Source organism: Sinocyclocheilus anshuiensis, unplaced genomic scaffold (genome assembly GCF_001515605.1).
Source record: "Sinocyclocheilus anshuiensis isolate Anshui unplaced genomic scaffold, SAMN03320099.WGS_v1.1 scaffold1932, whole genome shotgun sequence".
NCBI lineage: Eukaryota > Metazoa > Chordata > Actinopteri > Cypriniformes > Cyprinidae > Sinocyclocheilus > Sinocyclocheilus anshuiensis.
In genome coordinates, this window is record NW_015555985.1 from 663,399 (window position 1) to 686,404 (window position 23,006).

The 23,006-nt window shown below is 37.3% G+C and overlaps 2 protein-coding genes across 2 annotated transcripts in view; both read left to right on the forward strand.

Annotated features, from left to right (window-relative positions):
* LOC107676070 (nck-associated protein 1-like) overlaps positions 1-15,007 on the forward strand; it is a 61,134-nt gene extending 46,127 nt beyond the window's left edge. Inside the window, exons 22-32 of the mRNA XM_016470595.1 lie at positions 1,492-1,710; positions 2,628-2,758; positions 2,908-3,005; positions 4,611-4,704; positions 5,838-5,920; positions 7,662-7,742; positions 7,814-7,907; positions 10,144-10,260; positions 10,415-10,524; positions 10,705-10,794; positions 14,180-15,007. Coding sequence (XP_016326081.1) covers positions 1,492-1,710; positions 2,628-2,758; positions 2,908-3,005; positions 4,611-4,704; positions 5,838-5,920; positions 7,662-7,742; positions 7,814-7,907; positions 10,144-10,260; positions 10,415-10,524; positions 10,705-10,794; positions 14,180-14,296 — 1,234 coding nt within the window. The 3' untranslated portion in view covers positions 14,297-15,007. The remainder of the gene's footprint in view (positions 1-1,491; positions 1,711-2,627; positions 2,759-2,907; positions 3,006-4,610; positions 4,705-5,837; positions 5,921-7,661; positions 7,743-7,813; positions 7,908-10,143; positions 10,261-10,414; positions 10,525-10,704; positions 10,795-14,179) is intronic.
* Positions 15,008-16,757: 1,750 nt separating this feature from the next.
* LOC107676073 (secreted frizzled-related protein 3-like) lies at positions 16,758-20,762 on the forward strand. Its single transcript, XM_016470598.1, has 7 exons — positions 16,758-17,645; positions 18,222-18,260; positions 18,387-18,443; positions 18,698-18,763; positions 18,916-19,120; positions 19,193-19,256; positions 19,832-20,762. The coding sequence occupies exons 1-7, from the start codon at positions 17,189-17,191 to the stop codon at positions 19,904-19,906; spliced, it is 963 nt and encodes a 320-aa protein (XP_016326084.1). The 5' UTR covers positions 16,758-17,188; the 3' UTR covers positions 19,907-20,762.
* Positions 20,763-23,006: the final 2,244 nt, after the last annotated feature.

Below are 23,006 nucleotides of genomic sequence, written 5' to 3' on the forward strand. Positions count from 1 at the left end.
ACCCGTTCTATCTGATTATTAGACCGACTTCTATCCATATTTAGACAGAACTGTTAATGACAACAGTGAACAAGAGGGAGAATGTGAGCACTGTGTGTGTGCAGCGCCGTCAAAATAAAAGTCCCGCCTCGAACGCATCAGCCAAACAGGAAAACTTATCGGCCGATGCCAATATATCAGCCTTGGTGATATATCGGTCGACCACTAATTACATTACCCACAGTCCTCCCTTCATGATGAGGTCTATGCACACTCGTCCAGCACTAGCATCAATCATATTGATTTGCCTCATAGGGGAGAGTTACTGTTGCATTCTGTGTCAAGGAAAATTGTTGTCCAGCTCTCCCTTATTAATTAAGCTAAGAACTCAATGGCTTAAAGAGCCTCTTGGGTTTAGTGTTCGATTTGTGTAATTTATTGGACTAGCAGTGAGAGTTTGGGTTAGCATGATTTTTGACACAGTTCCAGAATAGCACTTGTCCAACTAAATAAACATCAGGCAGAGGAATAACAGGTATTTTCCACTGTTGGATTCAGCACTCTGACGTGGATGCATTGGCTGGCCCCTCTCTCCCGGGCTGTGAACCCCTCATGTGGCCATGCTTCTCAGCAGTGAGAGGCCCTGTTAGCAGATCTTGTCAATCATCTTTGACGATAGTGGTCCTGACAGAAATATAATCTAAAATATTTTTTAATTCAGCTAGTTGCCAAAGCAACATTTCTCAACTTAATTTACTTTGACTTGGTGTACTAAAATAACTAAAACAATAAAAACTATGTAGACATATATATATATTTTTTTTTTACTAAAAATGACAAAAACACACAACAGAAAAAACTCAAATTAAAATGAAAACAGAAAATATAAACTGATTAAAAATATTAAATAAAAACTATAATGCCTAGTAATATATAATATATAGTATCTTAGTGATGTTAAAATAGCACTGATTGTTTATCATTATCATTTATATAATTTAGCTTTATCTCTTAATCGGTTTAAACTTAAAAATGCTTTACTTAAATACTTTCAAATACTTTAAACTTAATGGGTTGCAAGCAGCATTTCATGTTGAATTTAATGACTTTTAAATGGGAGCTATTTCTGAGTGAAACTGAACATTTAGCAGGAAATTATATAAGATAGGAAATGGATTTTATCTACTGGGGTTTTTTTATTGGAGTGTTTATTCATTTTGATTGATTTTTTATATATAAAGGTGCATCTCAATAAATTAGAATGTCGTGGAAAAGTTCATTTATTTAATTTTTTCTTGCTACTTGGTCTTGATTACATCAGCAGAAATATTTCTGAGGTGTAGAAGGTTGCATTTTGATAAAATATTATGAGAACAAGCAGTTTGTTCCTTTAGCATTTCATGCATCAATTAATCGTGCAGAAAAAAAAAACGAGACATACGTTAAAGTCAGTAGGGGTGGTTCATTTTTGTTATTCAGTGCTTGTTGACTGTTTCTGTAACTGTCTCTCAGGTCTATAGTTGGGATGACCATGTACAACCAGGCCACACAGGAAATCGCCAAACCATCAGAGCTGCTCACCAGCGTGCGGGCCTACATGACAGTGCTGCAGTCCATCGAGAATTACGTGCAGATTGACATCACTAGAGTGTTCAACAACGTGCTGCTGCAGCAGACCCAACACCTCGACAGCCACGGAGAACCAACCATCACCAGCCTCTACACCAACTGGTGAGACTCTACATACCCATTACAGAATGGCCACATAGTGAGGATGAATAGCTCTATTCCAAAACCAAGTGTACTGCATGCATACACTGCTGCCTTTTAAGACATCCTAACTGAAAAATAACTTCTTAAATGACTGATTTAGAGCACTCTACATAAGAAGCAACAAAAAGCACTCCTAACGCAAAGCCTTGACTAAACTCAAATACATTTTGGCATTAGTATGCTGCCAAGCTTACAACATGATGCTCTAGACAGCATAAAAATACATAGTATACACAAATGTTGGGTAAAATAGTCTATTTTAATTCACTTGAACAATTATATAATTATAACTTGAATAGTAAATATTTTTAGTATTTAATGGTTTTGAAGTATATTAACTAGGGCCCTATGAAATCTGTTTTATTTTTTTCCAAATTGCATTTTGATATTTCCCAAAATACGTTTTTTTTTTTTTTCTGGGTTCATTTTTAAATGGTTTAAGTACATTTTAATAATAAAAACATGTCTAAATAAATTAATAAAACTTTAAAAATGTAACAATAATTCATAAAAATGTAACACTTTAACAATAACAGGGCCCTATGAATTGCATTTTATTTTTTCAGAAATTTTGTTGTCTGTTTTAATTTTTCTAATTTTTGTGTTTTATGATTTACATAAAACCATCAAAAATGGTGGAAATTAAACGAATGCATAAAACTAACAATTGAATTAGCATTATTTATTAAGTATAATTAAATGAAATTTGAGAAAATAATTTCATTTTTGACAAACAAAGTGCTACATAACATGTTCAAACAGTTCAAATTAAAACATGGATGTGATGTGTAATAGTCTTTAAAAATAATGGTTAAATAAAGAGGTGCCTGTGATGTCTTATAATGAAATTTGGTTTGATGTTAACCTGTGTGCAGGTATCTGGAGACTCTACTGCGGCAGGTCAGCAATGGTCACATCGCTTACTTTCCTGCCATGAAGGCCTTCGTCAACTTGCCCACAGAGAATGAGCTCACCTTTAATGCAGAGGAGTATTCTGACATATCTGGTGAGGGGAAAGGCACTCCACAAGGACACTTTGAATAAAGGATTTACTTGTTTAGAAACATTACACAATGTTTTCTACAGCTGAACGTCGATTATATCCACAATCAATCTGTCATAGCACGTCTAAACGCTCTTGTCTTTGTCTCTCAGAAATGCGCTCCCTGTCTGAGCTGCTGGGTCCGTACGGGATGAAGTTCCTCAGCGAGAGCCTCATGTGGCACATCTCCTCCCAGGTGGCTGAACTCAAGGTGAGTGATAAGGGTCTCTGAGGTGAAAGGTCACATCATTAGGCTTGTTGCAATTCTGACTTCTTTGCCTTCCTCTGAGAGCGTTTCGGAAGCACGGTTCTCTGTTGGAGACGGCCTGAGAGCAATTAGAGCCTCTTTTTAGTCTTCCTGTTAAACAGTCACTTCAATCTGGTAGGTCCAGCCTGAATCTGTAAAATTTGATTTATTAACTTACTTGGTTTGTTTCATTTTTGTATGTATGTGTGTATTTATTTAGTTTTCATTTATGTATTTATTTGAAAATGCCACTTTGACTTTTTTTTATTAACTTGCATGCTTATGTATTTCATTATTATGATTTTTTTTTTTTTTTTTAAGGAAAAAAATCACTTTGACTTACTGGCAGGTCTAGACTGAGTCTGTGACCTTTTTGTTTAGTTTTAGTTTTTTTTTTTTTTTGTATTTTATAATTTTAGAAGAAAATGTGTGAAATTCTGTCGATTTTTAACATGGTACAATTTGTTGAAGCTCATGACCTTAAAACATGGCTGAAAGTAGTGCATTTGTAAAACATGATTAAATTATCCAAATATGTAAAACAAAGACACAGGAGAATGTGTAGAACTTTGTGAATGAAGGACGTTCCAATTTTGCGGAAATATGAAGAGCTTTCTTTGGATTACTGCAGCCACAGATTCCATGTGTGCCTGTTTTCCGGGAACAGAGTTTAGGTAGCGCTTCCCCTCAATGTTATTGCATAACATTTAGACAATGACAACTGAGAACTGTCAGCAATGATGAATTAACCGCAACTGTGATCAAACCTGAACCAAATGCTAGTTTGATTACATTGAAGGTAAAGGGTATGAATGGTGTATTGTTTGCACTCCCTGACACAATGATTAAGGAATGGACTGCTTTTTTCTTTTTCTTGGGCAGTTCATCTGTATGTATGTTTTCTTTTTTTTCTTCTTCTTTTTTCAATATGCATTTCATTCATTAATGGCAGCAGGTTTGCAAATGCGTGATTTATGTAATTGAAACATAAAAGTTTCTTGAGCAACAACCACCAACCAAAGTGTGTGAACACAGGCTTGGCACATGTCAGTGATGTTCTAACATGCAAACCTCTCTCCTTCAGCTGAAAGTAATTTGGGGGAAAAAGAACCAAGTTTCCTATCTGACCCACAATCGGCTGTGGAGTGAAATTTTGCATTTCTATTCTGCACCATGTTCACCACAGAAATTTAATGCAGAACATGTTTTCTCTTAGAGCTCAAATTACGCAAATCATTTGTTGACATGCGAACTCGTTCTTTTGCGTTTCTTCACTGTTCCCGTCTCGGGCAGTTTCACGCCTTTAATCGGCTACTGTTCAAGATTGTTCTGCTTAGGTGTTAAAAGTAATTTTCTGTGTTCAAAATTAAGTTCAATCGACAGCATTTGTTTCGCATTTGTTATTTTCTGGTAATCAAATTGTCATAAATGCTGTTGTTAGATTTTAATTCCTTTTAAAGGTGCATGTAGCTTATGATGTCCTTGTCTGGAAAGATGTACAGATTGCTTCAGACCTATTCACATAATTCTTCTGCTTATTTATCATACTGTCTTTTGTTGCCCTTGCAGAAACTTGTGGTGGACAATGTGGAAGTTCTGACCCAGATGAGGACCAGCTTTGACAAGCCGGACCATATGGCAGCACTCTTTAAGCGGCTCACATGTGCGTATCAGTTGTGGGACTTTTAATTATATACAATATTGAAATCAAAAGTTGGGGTCAGTAAGATTTGTAAAAAAAAAAATAAAAATGTAAGACTTTAATTCAGCAAGGACACAAAAAAATGATCAAAAGACAGTAAATTGACAGTAAAATACATTTATTATGTTATAAAAGATAAATGCATCCAGGAAAAAATTTACAGTTTCCATAAAAATATTAAGCAGCACACCTGTTTTCATGATGCTGAAAAATCAGCTTTGCCAACATAGAAATAAATTAAATTTTTAAATATATTAAAATAGAAAACGGTTATTTTAAATTGTAATAATATTTAACGATATTACTGAATTTTTGAGCAAATAAATGCAGCATGGGTGAGCAAAAGCGACTTCTTTCAAAAACGACCCCAAACTTTTGAATGGTAGTGTACATTTATATATTACTATTATATTAATATGCTTTTTTTTTTTAATAATCAATACTGGACAGATATTCTGATCACAGAGTATATACACTTTTAAATATAAATATAATACTAAATGAAGTAGTATATCAAATAAATTCCTTTTTTTTCTCTCTGGTGGTCTCTGATCTGGTTCAGATTAATCTCCCCATGAACAGCATGTAAAAACAAAGCAAACTGTGTTTGGTCACTTTATATGTCTTCCTGTCAAAGTGGTTCACATATTGACATAGTTTTAGAGTCATACACAAAGCTATATTAATATTGTGAGACAAGGTGAAAAATGACAAATCTCCAAAAATATAAAAATGGCAATTTAAATGAAATATTTTGAATATTTTAACTATTGTAAATTTCCAGTCATGTCCATGTACCCCAGGTTGAGAAGCCCCGTATTAGACAGTAGCTGTTTGGAATGTCATGGTATGAGCTGTAATAACACCCACCCGCCCCCCTCACTGCAGACAGGCCCTCTACACAGAGCTATTTGTTATGGCTTGTCCTCATACAGTCATATTACTGAGCTCGAATATGAGCAGGAATTTCAAAATCCTGTCTGAGGAATGTGGCCCATATACAAACCACCTGCAGACCTATTTTTAGTGGTTCTAAAGAAAGAAATGGCCTATTTTTGGAAGTTATTAATATGACTTGTCTTCTATTTCTGTAGCAGTTGACAGCGTGCTGAAACGGATGACCATCATCGGCGTGATTTTGTCATTCCGCTCTCTGGCTCAGGAAGCTCTCAGAGATGTGGGTTTTTATCCAGATGTCTCGTCTCGTTTCTCTCATGACTTGCTCTACACTCACATGGACATCATTTCAGATTTTCTCTTCCATGAAATGCATAAGATGTTATGTAGACTTTCCAAGCCGCTCTTTTTCATACAGTAAACATGGATGATCATTTGTACTGCTAAGCACCAAAAAAGTTCTCTTTATTACTTGTGAACTATATTCTGTATCTTCTGAAGTCATGCAATGTCTTGAGTAATGAACAGAGCTTCTGCAGCTCTCAAATCTAATTTGCATTCACATATATATTAAAATCAGTGTTGTTATTAACTAAAACGAACAATATTAAAAATAATTTTTGTTGAATGTAAGCAAATTCTTATAAATAAAATATTAATATTATAAATAAATATTAAAAAACTAATAAAAATTGCTAAAGCAAATACAATTATTAAAACCCTAACTAAAATTAAAACTGAAAATATAAAAATAAAACACATTGCTAATTGTTAAATACTATGATATGATATAAATAATACTAAAATTAAACTTTTTCAAATGTGCCACCTGAAGACGCTTCGGTTTGGCGGTCACGTGTCACATGACAAGTTTGAATATGCATAACTGTGAAAGAGCTACAGTAAGTGAAAATTCTCAGTTGAATGATAATTGAAATTTACTCACACGATCATTATTCATATAAATATATGACTTTAGAAGACTTTGAATGTAGCGCACAAGTGGTTCTCAATTCCAGTCCTGGGGACCCACTGCTCTGCACATTTTGTATGTCTCTTTTATCTGACACACTCGGGCCCTGTTCACACGGAAACGTGTTTAGCTGTATACGCATAAATGTTGTATCGTATAGGCGTTTCGTCCACACGGATCCGGCGTTTTGGGAGAGTGAAACCGATATTTTTTGAAACCGGGTCCCAGAGTGGATAAATCTGAAAACGCCACCCTTGCGTTTTCGTGTGGACAGCGAATCCGTATATTTTCTGAAACGATGACGTCATCAGCCCACGTCTCGCCCCTAGTCAGATACCGCTACGTCACGTAACAGCAACAAAAACATGAACGATTGTCTTTTTATTAACTAACATTGACACAGATGAATAAATGTATTGTTCCATGTTCGTTTGTATACCACGCGCAAGGTTTATGCGCATAGTCCAAGTCTTCTCCGTTTTTAGTGTATCTCTGTGGCAGAATTACAGTGCCACATACTGGTCTGGCATGTATACTACATCGTTTTGTGTCGGTTTTGTGGTTTCGTGTGGAACCATTTGGAATATTCGTGTGGAATATTTCTTGAGACGAGGGGAAAAAAAAGATCGGATAGGGAAAGCTCTGGCTTCGTGTGGACGTAGCCTCAGTTCATGGAGTCTCTCCTAACGAGCTGATGATCTGAATCAGGTGTGTTAAATAAGAGAGACATGCAAAATGTGCAGAGCAGGGGGTCCCCAGGACTGGAATTGAGAACCAGTGAATTATAGACTGTATTTATGTGGGGTTTTTTTGTGCTTTTCGAAGCTTGGTGCTGTAAATCACTGTCCATTTTATTTTAAGGAAAAGGGCGGCTCAGACATCCTTCTGATTTTTGTGTTTGAAGGAAGAAATAAAATAATATAGCATTGGAATAAAGTGAGGTTGAGTAAATGACAAAAAAAAACAACATTTTTTGGTTAACTGTTCCTTTGTTCGAATATGTTATAGGCCAAATGAGCTCTAATCACAGATGTGTCCTTTTCTCCAGGTGCTGTCCTGCCACATTCCCTTCCTGGTGAGCTCCGTAGAAGACTTCAAAGACCACATTCCTCGTGAAACTGACATGAAGGTAGGTGATGTTCAGACTTGCCGTTAGTAGTAACGATGGGCCACCGGACCTGAAATTCTCCCTTTTCTCAGGTTGCCATGAACGTGTACGAGCTGTCTTCTGCTGCAGGCCTGCCCTGTGAGATCGACCCTGCTCTGGTAGTGGCTTTGTCTTCCCAGAAGTCTGGTAGGTTATTTCAGACCATTCAAAATGGTATTGCACATCAGGCCATTTCTAACCCTGATGTAAATTTTTGGCATCAAAATATAAACTGGCTCAGTTTTTTCCCTGTCAGAGGAAAATAATATGCCGTAACTGGAAGTGCTTTGGTTTTGGCCTCTTAAGAAAGTGCAGATTATGCCGATGTGCCGATATGCATCAGGTGTTTTTGCTCTAGATTTGTTAGAATGCCGAGCGTCCACTTTTGGAATTCACCTTTTATCAGCATTTGCTACAAAATAGGTAGTTAACAAAGTTTGACGTCGGTGTGCACGTAGTTGAAAGAAAAGCTGAACAGGAATTATTTTTCCAGAGTGCACTTTGGTGCTCAGATCTAAAGACCATTTCATGCCAAATGATTTACCAGAAATCCCTGTATTAAGACCTTGGATGCAAGCTAGCTGGCTGTAAAAAAGGTTTGGTTTGTGTTGAAACGTTAAGTAGTATCACATGGTTTATATCAGGTCTAATCTGGTCAAGTACTGCAGCGTTAGGATGCTCACTTGCACTGTGATTACGGTGTAAGCTCACACTATAATACACACTCAGAAACATGCATTACATCCACACCCATGTCCACTTTAGTCACAGTATCAGTTTACCATGTGTTATTTCATATTATTTCGGTGGTGAATGATTTCACAAGAAAGTTTCAAACCTCACATCTCCAGGCCTATCTTAACCACAACCTCCAGAGTTAAAAATAATACAAATATCTGTGCAGAGCAGATCTGCACTTTAGTGTCTCATGAGTGTCGTTTACGGTGTTGTGGAGTAGCTAACTAAAAGCGACACTGCTAACTTTTTTTGTAGTGTAATAGGTACTTGGTTATCTTCGAAATAGCATTGCTTTGCCAATAACTACAATTTTTTGTAACAGTGTAATGTGACAATATAATGCTACTTTATATATAAATGCTGCAAACATTTATTTATTTTTTTGGTCTCTGTATTACAATGCAGCTTTACAGACATGCAAACTGAGGCATTAATCAAATGCACTTAATTTTAATGAATCGGTTCGTTCAGACAGGTTGTTCCAGCTAACTGGTTGAAAAAAGAGTCACTGATTCATTCAAGTCTATGCAAGGCATTTTCCATCATCGTTTAATGGAAATATTTAGTTAAATGCTGCTGTTTATCTCAATATTTTTTATATTATACTCAGTTATATAAAGTATGTTTTATTTTGTTATAAAATTTTTGTTCCTAATACATTAACTATTGTTATTTTTTAAAACATAATGTTATAAATGTATTCGTTTACACTAGTGTGGAATCAGAATTTTTATTTTGAAAGAAAGAAAGAATTGATACTTTTATTCAGCAAGGATGCATTAAATTGCTCAAAAAAACTTTATAATGTTATTAAAAGATTTCTATTTCAAATAAATGCTGTCCTTTTGAATGTTCTATTCATCAAAGAATCCTGTAAATTTCCACAGAAATTAGGCAACTGTTTTCAACATGCTAAAAATTCAGCAACACCATTACAAGAATAAATTTTAAAATATATTAAAATAGAAAACTGAATTTTTAAATTGCAGTAATATTTCGCAATATCTGTACTGTATTTCTTTATCAAATAACATGTTATTTGTAGTAAGTATTTTTGTTTCAAAAACATTTTAAAAAAGCTTACAGACCAAAAAACTTGTAAAATTGTATGTAAACTTGCACTATATCGCACTATTCTTAACATTTTTTGACTTTACTGTAAAGAGTAACCACTACTTGAAATAATTCGAGGAATCAGCTTCCTGAGAAGAGCCTTGTGCACCTAAACATATCTCATTCCACATAGCAGTTCTCCAGAACTGAGCAAAGCTCTCTGGTGAACAGCTTTCATTTTCTTAAAGCAGCCCAGACCCTCCAGGGCCTCTTGGCCAGCACCGATGTTTTTGTTCTATTCCCCCGACGGTTAAATCCAAACGTCTTCTGTTTACTATCTAAATAGCGAGTCAACTCAAACTAGACTTAATTGAATCACTCCCAAATGCTGTTGCGCTAATAACATAAACAAGAGTTAATTTTTGGACATTAGTGCAGTTTTTCTTGGCTCTTTGCACAGATTTTCGGACACTATCCAGAGAGAGAAATGCAATCGCTGCAATTTCCCTGCCATCTCACAATGGCAGCACATCAGTATTTCTCGGAGTTACCTAAAGGAACATTCATGAACTCAATTCTCTGTTTGTAACAGAAAATATTAGCCCAGAGGAGGAGTACAAGATCGCCTGCCTGTTGATGGTCTTCGTGGCCGTTTCCATGCCGACCCTGGCCAGCAATGTGATGTCACAGTACAGTCCCGCAATAGAAGGTACCAATTTTTACATTTCAGTCTCGCGCTGAACCGCTGCGAATGAAATCATATTACATCTGTGCTGTTTGAACTGTGGTCCGCTGGAACGACGCGTTTTAAAATGTGCATGGCATTTATCATGTGTGTGTTAACTTTCTATAAATCTTTTAAGGTCACTGCAACAACATTCACTGTCTGGCTAAAGCGATAAACCAGATTGCCGCTGCTCTGTTCACTATCCACAAGGGCAGCATAGAGGATCGCCTCAAAGAGTTCCTCGCGGTAAGTAACACTATTAGTAGTAATTGTCCTAATTCCAGGCTTAAAGCTTTTTTCATTTCCAATACTTTTACTACACAACATGCGATTTATGTTAATATGTCAACAAATAAACACTCAATTTGTGCAACTCTCTCTGTGGGACTTTGCAGCTTAATAAAACCCTGTAATTCTCTCCCACAGCTCGCCTCCTCCAGCCTGCTGAAGATTGGACAGGAGACAGATAAAAGCACTACACGGAACAGGGAGTCTGTTTACCTGCTCCTGGACATGGTGAGTGAATCCACACCTCCATTACAAGACAAAAGACAGAGCGTTTCATAATGGTGTGCAATAGGGTTGTGACGGTGAGGAAATTTTCCCACCGGTTAATCGACGTGTGACAACACCGATAATACCGGTATCACCGTGGGGGCAGGGGCGTTCCCTCTTTTCCTCGCTTTCCTTCGCTTTTAAATCGCTTAAAAGCACCGTGCTCATTTTACTTTCACTTTCAAATAGCGGCAATTCGGCGTAAAGCAATTGTTCGTTTTTAGTTCGTTTGAATTTTCCCTCTTTTCCTCGCTTTCCTTCGCTTTTAAATCGCTTAAAAGCACCGTGCGCATTTTACTTTCACTTTCACTAATTCATCGAATTAGCAGCAATTCGGCATCAATTGCTTGAATGCAACAACAAAATACAACGTCAAACTCACTTTAGCCTATATATAAAACATAGAACTTTTATTAACAAAACGAATAAAAATACACCATGCTATAGGGCAGGCTATGCCTAATATAAAATAAGTGACGTAACCGGTGTTGCAGCTTAACAACGGTATCACCGTTAGCACCATCTATCGCGGCAAGCCTAGTGTGCAACAGTGCAAACATTTTCTACGTAGTCAAATCTATTTTGAATGATTATGTTATATGTTTGAGGTTTTTCATTATATGTGATATATACTCCTGAAAAATATAAATATTTGGCAATTAAATTTTTAGTAACTCCACTTATCAGAGTTATTGTTACCATGGAAACAGAAATCACAGCCTGATCAATGATGTGATTAATTCTGTTTCCCGTGCATATTCAAACAACAAACTTTTCATTTTAAATAAATGCTGTTTTTAACTTCTCCTGGATCCTGGAAAATATGAATCACGATTTCCACAAAAATATTAAGCTGCAAAAACAACATGGAATAATAAGAAATGTTTCACCAAATCAGCATATTAGAATGATTTCTGAAGGATCATGTGACACTGAAGACTGGAGTAATGATGCTGAAAATTCAGCTTTGTCATTACAGGAATAAATTACATTTTAAAATATATTAAATAGAAAATAATATTTATTTATTTATAACCAATACTGACATGCCTCTGCGGCATTGCGTAGAGTTCAGGAACAGTGCCTTTGGACTGGCAGACCTGGGTGGTGGTCCCTCTTTTTAAGAAAGGGGACCGGCGGGTGTGTTCCAACTATAGGGGGATCACACTCAGCCTCCCCGGGAAAGTCTATGCCAGGGTACTGGAGAGGAGAATCCAACCGATAGTTTAACCTCGGATTCAGGAGGAGCAATGCGGTTTTCGCCCTGGCCATGGAACACTGGACCAGCTCTATACCCTCACTAGGGTGTTGGAGGGTTCATGGGAGTTTGCCCAACCAGTCCATATGTGTTTTGTGGACCTGGAGAAGGCATTCGACCGTGTCCCTCGTGGCATCCTGCGGGAGGTACTACGGGATTATGGGGTTCAGGGCTCGTTGCTACAGGCTGTTCGTTCCCTGTATGACCGGAGCAGGAGCTTGGTCCGCATTGCCGGCAGTAAGTCAGACCTGTTTCCGGTGCATGTCGGACTCCACCAGGGCTGCCCTTTGTCACAGAGAGCAGAGGGTGTCTGTTTTGGTGGCTACAAGATATCGTCTCAGCTTTTTGTGGATGATGTGGTCCTGTTGGCATCATCAAATCAAGACTTGCAGCGTGCACTGGAGATGTTTGCAGCCGAGTGCGAAGCGGCGGTGATGAGAATCAGCACTTCCAAATCCGAAGCCTTGGTTCTCAGTCGGAAAAAGGTGGATTGCCCCCTCCAGGTTGGGGGGGAGTTGCTCCCTCAAGTGGAGGAGTTTAAGTATCTCGGGGTCTTGTTCACGAGTGAGGAAAAAATGGAGCGGCAGGTTGACAGATGGATTGGTGCTGCATCCGCAGTAATGCGGTCATTGTACCGGTCTGTTTTGGTGAAGAAGGAGCTGAGTCTTAAGGCGAAGCTCTCAATTTACCGGTCGATCTACGTTCCTACCCTCACCTATGGTCATGAACTCTGGATCATGACCGAAAGAACGAGATCGCAGATACAAGCGGCAGAAATGAGTTTCCTCCGCAGAGTGGCTGGGCGCACCCTTAGGGATAGGGTGAGGAGTTCAGTCACCTGTGAGGAGCTCGGAGTAGAGCCGCTGCTCCTCTGCATCGAGAGGAACCAGTTGAGGTGGCTTGGGCACCTGTTTCGGATGCCTCCTGGACGCCTCCCAGGTGAGGTGTTCCGGGCATGTCCCACTGGGAGGAGGCTTCGGGGCAGACCCAGGACACGTTGGAGAGACTATGTCTCCCAGCTGGCCTGGGAACGCCTTGGGGTTGCCCCAGAGGAGCTGGAGGTGTGCTGTGGGGAGAGGGAAGTCTGGGGGAATCTGCTCAGACAACTGCCCCCGCGACCCAGCTTCGGATAAGCGGAGGTAGATGAGATGAGATGAGACAAATTACGTATAATGCCAATGGTTTGCCACTTTTGAAAAATATTAATGACATATCCTTGGTTGCCTATATGATGGATCAGCAATCTCTGTTTAAATGCAGGCAGTATGAGGACACTGTGGTCCTCTAGTTCCAGGAAATCTCTTTGGAAATGAAAATATACACAGAGAACCCTTCACCTAGATATCATCTGGGGGGCTCTGCTCAGACTACTGCCCCCGCGACCCGACCTCGGATAAGCGGAGGAAGATGACATGAGATGAGATGAGAAAATAATATTTCACAATATAAATAATAATTGTTTTTACTGTATTATTAATCAAATAAATGCAGCATTGGTGAGCATAAGAGACTTTATAAAAAACGTTCATTATTTTTATGCTTAGCAATGACTGAAGTCAATAGCGTCACTATGTTTCATGGCATGAGTAGTTAATTTCCTCAGAATAGATATGAATTAGTCTTGTCTTTTTTCATATACTTGGTTGCTTTAAACCAAATGCTGTAAGAATTTGATTGATCTCAGAGTGGAATTGTGTAGTTCAATGCTTAGAACTGAAGAATGTTTTGAAATCCCTATGGAGAAAATGAATGGGGAAAATACTTAAAAGAACCAAACCAACTGCTTTGGTGCGCACGATTTCTCCATATTTCCATCGTTTTGTTCTGATGACTGGGAAAATGTGCTAAGGACTCTTTCTGTTTGTGTTTGAGAGTCACGCAGCTCTTTTGATCTGTAAGGCTTGAGGGGGATTTGTCCATGGGATTTTTCACTCTTTGAAGCACAATCTGCAGGATGCGTTGAATTAGAGTGTAATGGAAAATGAGAATGGGGTTTTTATCAGGATGAGCCCACGTGTGTCAGTTGCAGCAGAACATCCCAATCCCATCACCCTGACATCTGTTCTGAACGTGATTGTTTTTGTCTAGATCGTTCAAGAATCACCATTCCTCACCATGGACCTCTTGGAATCCTGTTTCCCGTACGTCCTGCTCCGGAACGCCTACCACGCCGTATATAAGCAGTCTGTGTCGTCTTCCGCATAAGAGTTCCTGTGCGTAGAGCACTCGAGGGGCGGATACTTCAGCCCTCATTCCATATTCCTCTGTAGGATCCAGTGTTATAGTCTTACCAGTTCAAGACTTTTAATGGGATCAAAACTTTTATGACACTGAATAAAGAGGGAAAAAAGGAAGAAAAAAAATATTTGTTTATTGACCACTTACAGTAATCAAGTTTGATCCCAGGGACTAGTGACACTAAGTATCATTTTGACCATTTTTTTTTTGTTTGTGTTTTAATTTGCAATGGTTAAACATGGAAACAAACACATTAAATAGTTAATTGTGTACTTTGGGACATGGGGGGGAGGGCAAGGGTGAATTATTAAAAACTCTACATCATGCTAAATGCTTGTTACGATAACAGATGCCTCTATGAAACAGTGATTCTTTTTTTGATGTTGTTCTAGATCTAATCTGTGTGGGTTACTGCGTGCTTCTCTCTCCCTCCCTGTGAATTTGCATTTATTTTCATTACATTTTGTGTTTCTTTGACATACTTGCCAAATTAATGGATATAACTGCATCTCATCTGGATTGAAACGGCAGAATTGTGCATAACTACGTTATAAAAGCAACCTAGTGTTGTCTGTACAAAGCATAGTATAATTTTTTAACTAACTTTCATGATGCCTTGTGGCATTGACACTCCATTGTACCTGTCTGTGAGCTATAATAAACATTCTTACATATTTATTGAATGTTTTTTTAGTTGTTTTCCCCCCTCCTCTCCCTTAACCGGTTTTATATGTTTTGGATTTTTTGGAAATTACAATGTATCTTCCATAACATGAATAAACATCAGGTCAAATGCAGTTTGACTGGTCCACTTTAATGCTGTTTAAGTGATGTAAAGTAGTTCTGATAATCATGAAAAACCTGGAAATAACAGTAAATTGTTATTTTGAGTTGATTCGTTTAAATTAAGTCAAACCAATTCACATATTTGTCTAAATGATTTATTAATAAATCCTTCTCAATTTTATGATTATTATTATTATTGATTAAAAGTCCATATCCAGAGGTCACTGGCAACTTTAAAGTTCATGGAAAATTCATTTGTCAAAAAGTGTGGGAACCCTGTAACAGGTTGCATGTGATTTTGACATTGTATTATGCAGGAATATGAAAAATGGTTTCTATATACAGCATTTTTATTATTCTGTCATTATTTCCAAGCTGACAGGAACATTGCTTCTTTGATCGGAGGCTGCTCATCTAAATCTTCTCACATAAACTGAGCCAAAGGGCACACTGTGCAGATGTCTTTAAAAGACTAGATTTGCTTTTATGGACTTGTTTTTACCTTTTGTTTGCACTCTGTTTTTAGCTTTACATTTAAGTTGGATATGACCCTTTTTGGTATATAGTTAAAACCTGATTTTTATGTTGCTGCTGAAACAAAAACATATTTATCATATTTCTCCAGGTGTAATGACGATAAACTGCATAATTGAGCGCTGTGCCATGCAAACTATTTGCTACATAGCTAGCTAGATTCATGTCTCTGGCTCTCATAGCATATTGATATTTTGTGGTACATAGTGACATTATTTCAGTGATTATATCTTCTGGTGGATGGATATCACTTCATGAATTTGCTTAATAGAGCTGTTTATGGTCCTAAACCCCAGAAGAGAATTAGCACTTGAGTCATGAGTTCCCTCAGAAATTTCTAATGGTTTTTTAGCATAGCGGTTTTTCGATTTATGAGTAAATTAAGTAATGTAGTTAACATTTCTTGAGGAGACTTTCATATTTTATTGTACAACATAAATTACCTACAGTCCTCAAATATGCCGCTAAACGTAAGATGCTAACAATTTTCTATAATTTTATAATAAAGACTACAAACGGATGTCTGATTCGTCAAGAACATAACTTCACATCCTTATGGTAGTTGTAGTTTAGTAACTTGCTAGCAACCTGCATTATTATTATTATTTTCAGAAATCATGTCTGAGGTATGACTGTGTGCTTTATGTTGTAAAACGTGGAATTTACTCGTAAATAAATAAAATATAAAAACACATTCCCAGACGAATTAGCCGGTTACCCAGCGAATTAGATTTCACGATTACAGAGTTGTATTACGTTTTAATGAAAATTGTGCCCTTGATATTTTTATGTAGATGCCATTTTAATTTCTCCATATTTTAATTCAATCATGGCTTACCCTACACAATGTGCAAAAACATCAGCTCCAAATACAATCACATGCAGTTCGTTACTTTTGTAAATTCATTCCAACATAAAGTGTGACCCTTCTCCTTTCAAAATTTGTTTAACCTTTTTGTAGTGCCCTAATCAACACAGACAGATGTTGATTAGAGGTCTGCCTTTAAATTAACACCTCCTTATGTCCACAACTCTATGTACTATTTAACTTATTCAAACAGCACTTTTGTCTTGGATAAAGTCGTTTACAGCAGCAGTAAGTCAACAGTCTCGTGTTTGAGGGCGCAACAGGAGACTGAAGTGATGGAGGAGGAGGTGGGCTGCTTTATGTCCCCAGCCCCACCTCCTCTTATTCCTCCTCCTCCTCCAGCTGCTTCCAGTCGCTTTCTGTCAGCAGGAGCTGGAGGAGAGATCAGTTCACACCAGCACGCTCCTGAAGTGAGGAACCCGACGACCATTTCCAGGAGAGAAATTCTTTTTTTTTTTCCCCACCTCCATTTCAGCGAGAATCTAAAAAATATGAGCTTTCGTTCTCTGTTCATCTGATGCAATACTTCAGTATGGTGAAGTTAGTTTGAGGAACTTTGTTTTGGGGGAGCTTTTACGCGCAAGAGTCTCCAGCTCTCCAGAAGATCTCCACATGCCCTTGGTGAATTATAAATAGCTTCATCTCTCAATTGTGTTTTGATCACCAATAATATGTTTTCCTACGAGATGTTCATCTGCGTCCTGGCCATCGCCTGTCTCCTGGAGATCCCCCGAGGCACTGCGGCCGCGTCCTGCGAGCCCATCCGCATCCCCATGTGCAGGTCCATGCCATGGAACATGACCAAGATGCCCAACCACCTCCATCACAGCACGCAGGCCAACGCTGTGCTCGCCATCGAGCAGTTCGAGGGGCTCCTGGGCACACAGTGCAGCCCGGACCTGCTGTTCTTCCTGTGCGCCATGTACGCGCCCATATGCACCATCGACTTCCAGCACGACCCCATCAAGCCCTGCAAGTCCGTGTGCGAGCGGGCCAAGTGCGGCTGCGAGCCGGTCATGAAGAAGTACAACCATACGTGGCCGGAGAGTCTGGCCTGCGAGGAGCTGCCCGTCTACGACCGAGGAGTCTGCATCTCACCTGAGGCGATAGTCAAGGCGGAGGGGCCAGGTTATTCATGCATCTATCGATGATTTTTGTTATTTATTTATCTATTGTTAATAATAAATATGGAGAATTCAGGTAAATTGGGACTCTTTTGATAGTCATATCAGTGTCAAAAAGTGACCCAATTTATGCAAATTTACCGTATATAAATTTACTTATGTAATATAGATAGATACAGATTTTATTGTAGTCTATGCATATAGTGTGTAATGTTTATATGTAAAGTGTGCGATAATTTTTAATATTATCATTATCATTATTATTATATGGCATTAATTCAGGTAGAAAATTAGACTTTTGATAATCGAAAAGTGGGACATTTTATTATATTTATACACTGTAGTGATTAATTATGACATATATTATAATGAAAGTGGTCTTATTTGGGGCACCTTTGACAGTCATCTCAGTATCTAAAGTGGCTAATTTTACATGAATTCACCCTCTATAATCATACACTTTATTTATAAATTATAGCATGTATATAATATTTACTTTATTTCTTTTTTTCTAATACCTGCAATCATTATCATCAATGGAATTTTGTTCAAATAATCCTTAAACATTTCTTCCCTAAAGATAATCCTTACAATCAAGACCCTTCAAAATGTAACCCTGGTAAGATCATTTTTGACTACTTTGTGAATTATCTGTTTAACAGCACATTTTAAAGAGGGTATTTCTGGAATGCATAGATGAAATGCAGTTTGAACATTAAACTCTCTGGTTCTGGTTCTTGTGCAGAAGGAAATCCAGACTTCCCAATGGATTCACATAATGGCAACTGCAAAGGAGCTAATGGTATGCTATTTGAGTATCAATACGGTTTATAATTTTATATGTATATTTATTTTTTTTGTTTGTTTTGTTTGTGTGCATAATTCTTAAATATTATGTAATGTGCAGATATGTTTAACATGGTATAGCAAAGTGCTTTATGGTCTATTTTTGCTGTTTAAATAATACAAAAAAAAAAAAATTCTTTAAACATAACTTTACTGATTTACTATAGTTGTACCTCAAATGTCTGAACATAAAATCCTTGACTTTTTTAGATCGGTGCAAATGCAAGTCTGTGAGACTTGGTAAAAAGACATATTCAAAAAACAATTACAATTATGGTAAGGCCTGAATGTTATTTTACAATTTACCTTTTGTAAAGTTCTTGACATTGTATTTCTTACACATTCTCTTTTCTAAACAGGAGGTTAAAATTCAGGCTACCTTTTGTAATCCTTAAAACAGGACACGCTTTCATTGTTTCTCTTTGCAGTCATCCAGGCAAGAGTGAAAGAGATCAAGACTAGAAATCATGACCTGAGCGCCATCGTGGAGGTCAAAGACGTCTTGAAGTCTTCTCTGGTCAACATCCCTCGAGACACCGTCACTCTTTATTATAATTCTGGGTGTCTGTGTCCTCCGCTAGCAGCCAATGAGGAATATATCATCATGGGTTATGAAAACGAGGAAAGGTCCAGGTAATGTCTGATTTATGTGAAGAGGATATTCATGGATTATATTCCTGTTCTCATAAATAATTTCTCTCACAGACTGCTGCTCATTGACGGATCCATTGCACAGAAGTGGAAAGACAAAATGGGACAGAAAGTGAAGGTATGAAAATAGCATTCACTACATTATAGTGGCCCCAGAAAGTATTTAGATACTTTAGTCTTAAAATATCAAAATGTTACTTAAAATACCTAAATGTCATTGCATTAGATGCAAAATATCAAATCAAGCAGCAGCTGCAAACAAATGATGCTTGATGATACTTTTATGAGACAGTTTTGCTCAGTGACATTTAATCAGTGGGTCTTAAGGTGATTTTTTGTGGAAGTATGAATTCAGTTCTCCTGAATTTCACACAGGTGTAAAGAATCATGTTAAGAATCTTGAGTTTTATATATATAAGACAGATAGATAGATAGATGGATGGATGGATGGACGGATGGATAGATAGATTAGATGATAGATGGATAGATAGACAGACAGACGGAATATCTAGCAAGAAAATGTTTTTCTTCTGCAAACTTGCCATTGAATAAAGTGTCATTAACTTCTGTGTTTTATGGCTTTGACCTGGTGACATAAAATCTAACACTGTAGAGCCTTTAAATGAGCATATGGAAGAGGCCCCTGATGCAGAGGGCAATGGGAAGTGACTAATGTTTTTCTGTGTGTGCCAGCAATGGAACCAGCTTTTGCGTCTGGAGAGAAGAGCAAACTCAGGCAAGAGCAACACGAGACGGAGCCGCCACTAACTGTCCTTAGAAAAACCACAAGGACAAGCCCAAGGAGGAGAAGAGAAGAGAAGAATTGCACTATTGTACTTTTTTGTTTTGTTTTTCATTTTTGGCTGAGACTGTTTTTTAGTTGTTGCTTTGTTTTATTGTCGTTATATTCTCATAAACAAAATGTTGCCTTTGCACAAACAAAATGTTGGTTTGACATTGCTGTGTATACTTGTTGAGAAAGGGTGGTGAGTGTCGGACAGCGTTTGTCCATCAAAGTGAGAAGGAATGAACGGGAGGGAGGAGTATTTTTCTAGCGGCGTTGACGGAGATGCCAGTGTGCTTTGACATGATGCAGCGCTCCATTGAGCTCTCTGCGTACAAATTCAACAAACACGCTCTCATCACAGACCCTCAGGAAGTTTAAACGTTCTTTTGAAGAATAATAAAGTGTGGGGAGAGAGAGAGAATCCTTTGGCAGAAGCACAGGGATGTCGAGATGATCCAAGACTAGGACTAAGACTGTAACATTATTGTGGATGACAAAAACAAGCTGTTGGGCTTTCTGAATGGTGTTCATTTAAAAAAGAAAAAAGCTTTTTACGTGATAATTTCCGTAGTTCTGTTCTCTTGTAGATATGCTTGATCTTAAATGTCATTCCTAGGAAGAAGTTGCATTTGCAAGTGTCATGCAATTGAACTGGCTATTATTGTACAAACTACATAATGCTTCAGAATCCACCGTGAGACCATTATCAGCCTATAACTCGGTTTACATCTAGCTGATGTTTGTATGCGTTGTTAATGACATCAATTTCACAAATAGACATTTTGTCTTCCAAGACAAACAAGAATATTTCTTCATTGTACTTTCGGTTCAAGTAAATATGTTTAATCTTATTCGACTCGGTGTGACGTATTTATTTTAATAAATAAATTACACAGAAGTGACACTTAAAAGCAAGATACATTTACTTGAGAAGCAAAATGACTTAAGATATTAAAGGAATAGTTCACACAAAACTGAAAATTTGCTTAAAATGTACTCATCTTCAGGCCAGCCAAGATATGGATGAGTTTGTTTCTTAATCAAAACAGATTTGGAAAATTTTTTGCATTGCATTGCTTGCTCACCAGTGGATCCTCTGCAGTGAATGGGTGCCGTCAGAACGAGAGTCCAAACAGCTGATTAAAACATCACAATAATCACAAACCAAAAACCTTCAGTCTATTAATTAATATATTGTGAAGAAAAAAAGCTGCGTTTGTAATAAACTAATCCATCATTAAGACATTTTTAACTTATACTTATAAATACGAGTCCTCTATCCATAATATTGCTTTCTCCAGTGAAAAAGTCTCATCTGAAACAGGAGAGAGATATGCACAGGTCAAGAAGTGTTTACAAGCAAAAAAGTCCAAAACCGTTCTAAACAAATATGTTGGTGGATTTTAATGTGAGGGGAAAACTGGATGAAATATTATTATGGTATGTAGACGGTTTACAGTTAAAACGCCTTGATGGACTTCTTACAAACACGTAGCTTTTCGCTTCACGACACATTGATTCATGGACTGGAGGGAGTCATGTGGATTACTTGTGGATTATTGTGATGATTTTATCAGCTGTTTGGACTCTCATTCTGACGGCACCCATTCACTGCAGAGGATCCAAGTGATGTAATGCTAAATTTCTCCAAATCTGTTGCAATGAAGAAACAAACTCATCTACATCTTGGATGGCCTGAGAGTGAGTACATTTTTGAAAATTCCTGAGGGTAAGTAAATTTCAGCAAATTTTCATTTTGGGGTGAACCATTCCTTTAAGTCTTGTTTTTGTAGTATTTATCAAAATAGTTTTTCTTTAACAAAATTAATAAATCAGCTAATGTAATAAGAAAGATAATCTTGTTTTCCCACTGAATTACGTTTATTTTTCTTTTTACAAATTGGCAGATGTTTTTCGTGTTTTGGGCATAAACACATCATTTTGATACATTTATCAGAAAACAAGACTTGAAATGTTAAGTCATTTTGCTTCTCAAGAAAATGTATTTTGATTTATATGAAGGTAGAATGACGTCAAAAAGATTTGCATACGCAGGGTAAGAGTTGTGGAAGTGTACATAAGACTGTAAGCGTAAATTACAATGTTTAAATATTTTTTACTAGAAAAGACAAAAATTGTAAGAATATCATGCTTTGCAGTGCATCCACACTGCTCCGAAATCAAAACTGACCATATTTACTTTAAATTATGCAATTCCTGCAACACCAAATTTGAGGAATTACAAAAAAATAATGACTGTTTTCAAGCAGGTTTCCTGACCTGAAAACTCCCCTCATCTTCCTTTGGCCATTGGACTCTGGATAGAGAGCAAACCTGGAGCCATTCCAAACTAGCATGCTGTTGCACTGTTCTGTGAAGCATTCCTGCTGTCAGGGAAAGAGAGAGACTCTGTTTGTACTTCCCAATATCGCCGGTCAGTACTGGGCCTGGTACTACAGTAGTCTACAGTAATAGTCATACAGAGTTACTCTTTGTAAATAACCTGCTCCAGAGAGCTGTAGACCCCATGTCCACCATTAGGCACAGACTGAAATACAAGAGCATGTTTAGTGCCCACAAATTCTGCACTAACACATAAGAGAGTTTTAAAGTGACATGAAACATATTTGACACTATTTACTTTTTCAAATGAATGTTCCGTCTTATTGTGCATGAATCATTAGTGCATGTTATTCCAAATAAAACATGTCTATGTAGTCGTTACCATTTTTAAAGTTTGAAGTTGGCATCAGGGTTATTATCATTAGCTAAAACTAAAACCATATTCTTTACTTGCAACTATATAAACGTTAACTGAAATAAAATAAAATATAAAACCCTTAAACTTATTTTATTTCAGCTAGTTGCCAAGTCTACATTTCTCATTTTTGTTCAGTTTAACTTTAAGTACTAAAACTAAATAAACTAAAAATAAAAGTTATTAAAATTAATTAGTACAAATTTACAAAAACACACATTTACTCTAAAGCTTTGGCTAAAATTAAAGTGAAAATAGAACAAAAAAATATTAACCAAAATTACAAAAGGATATCAGTGATACTAAAAAATAAATGAATATTT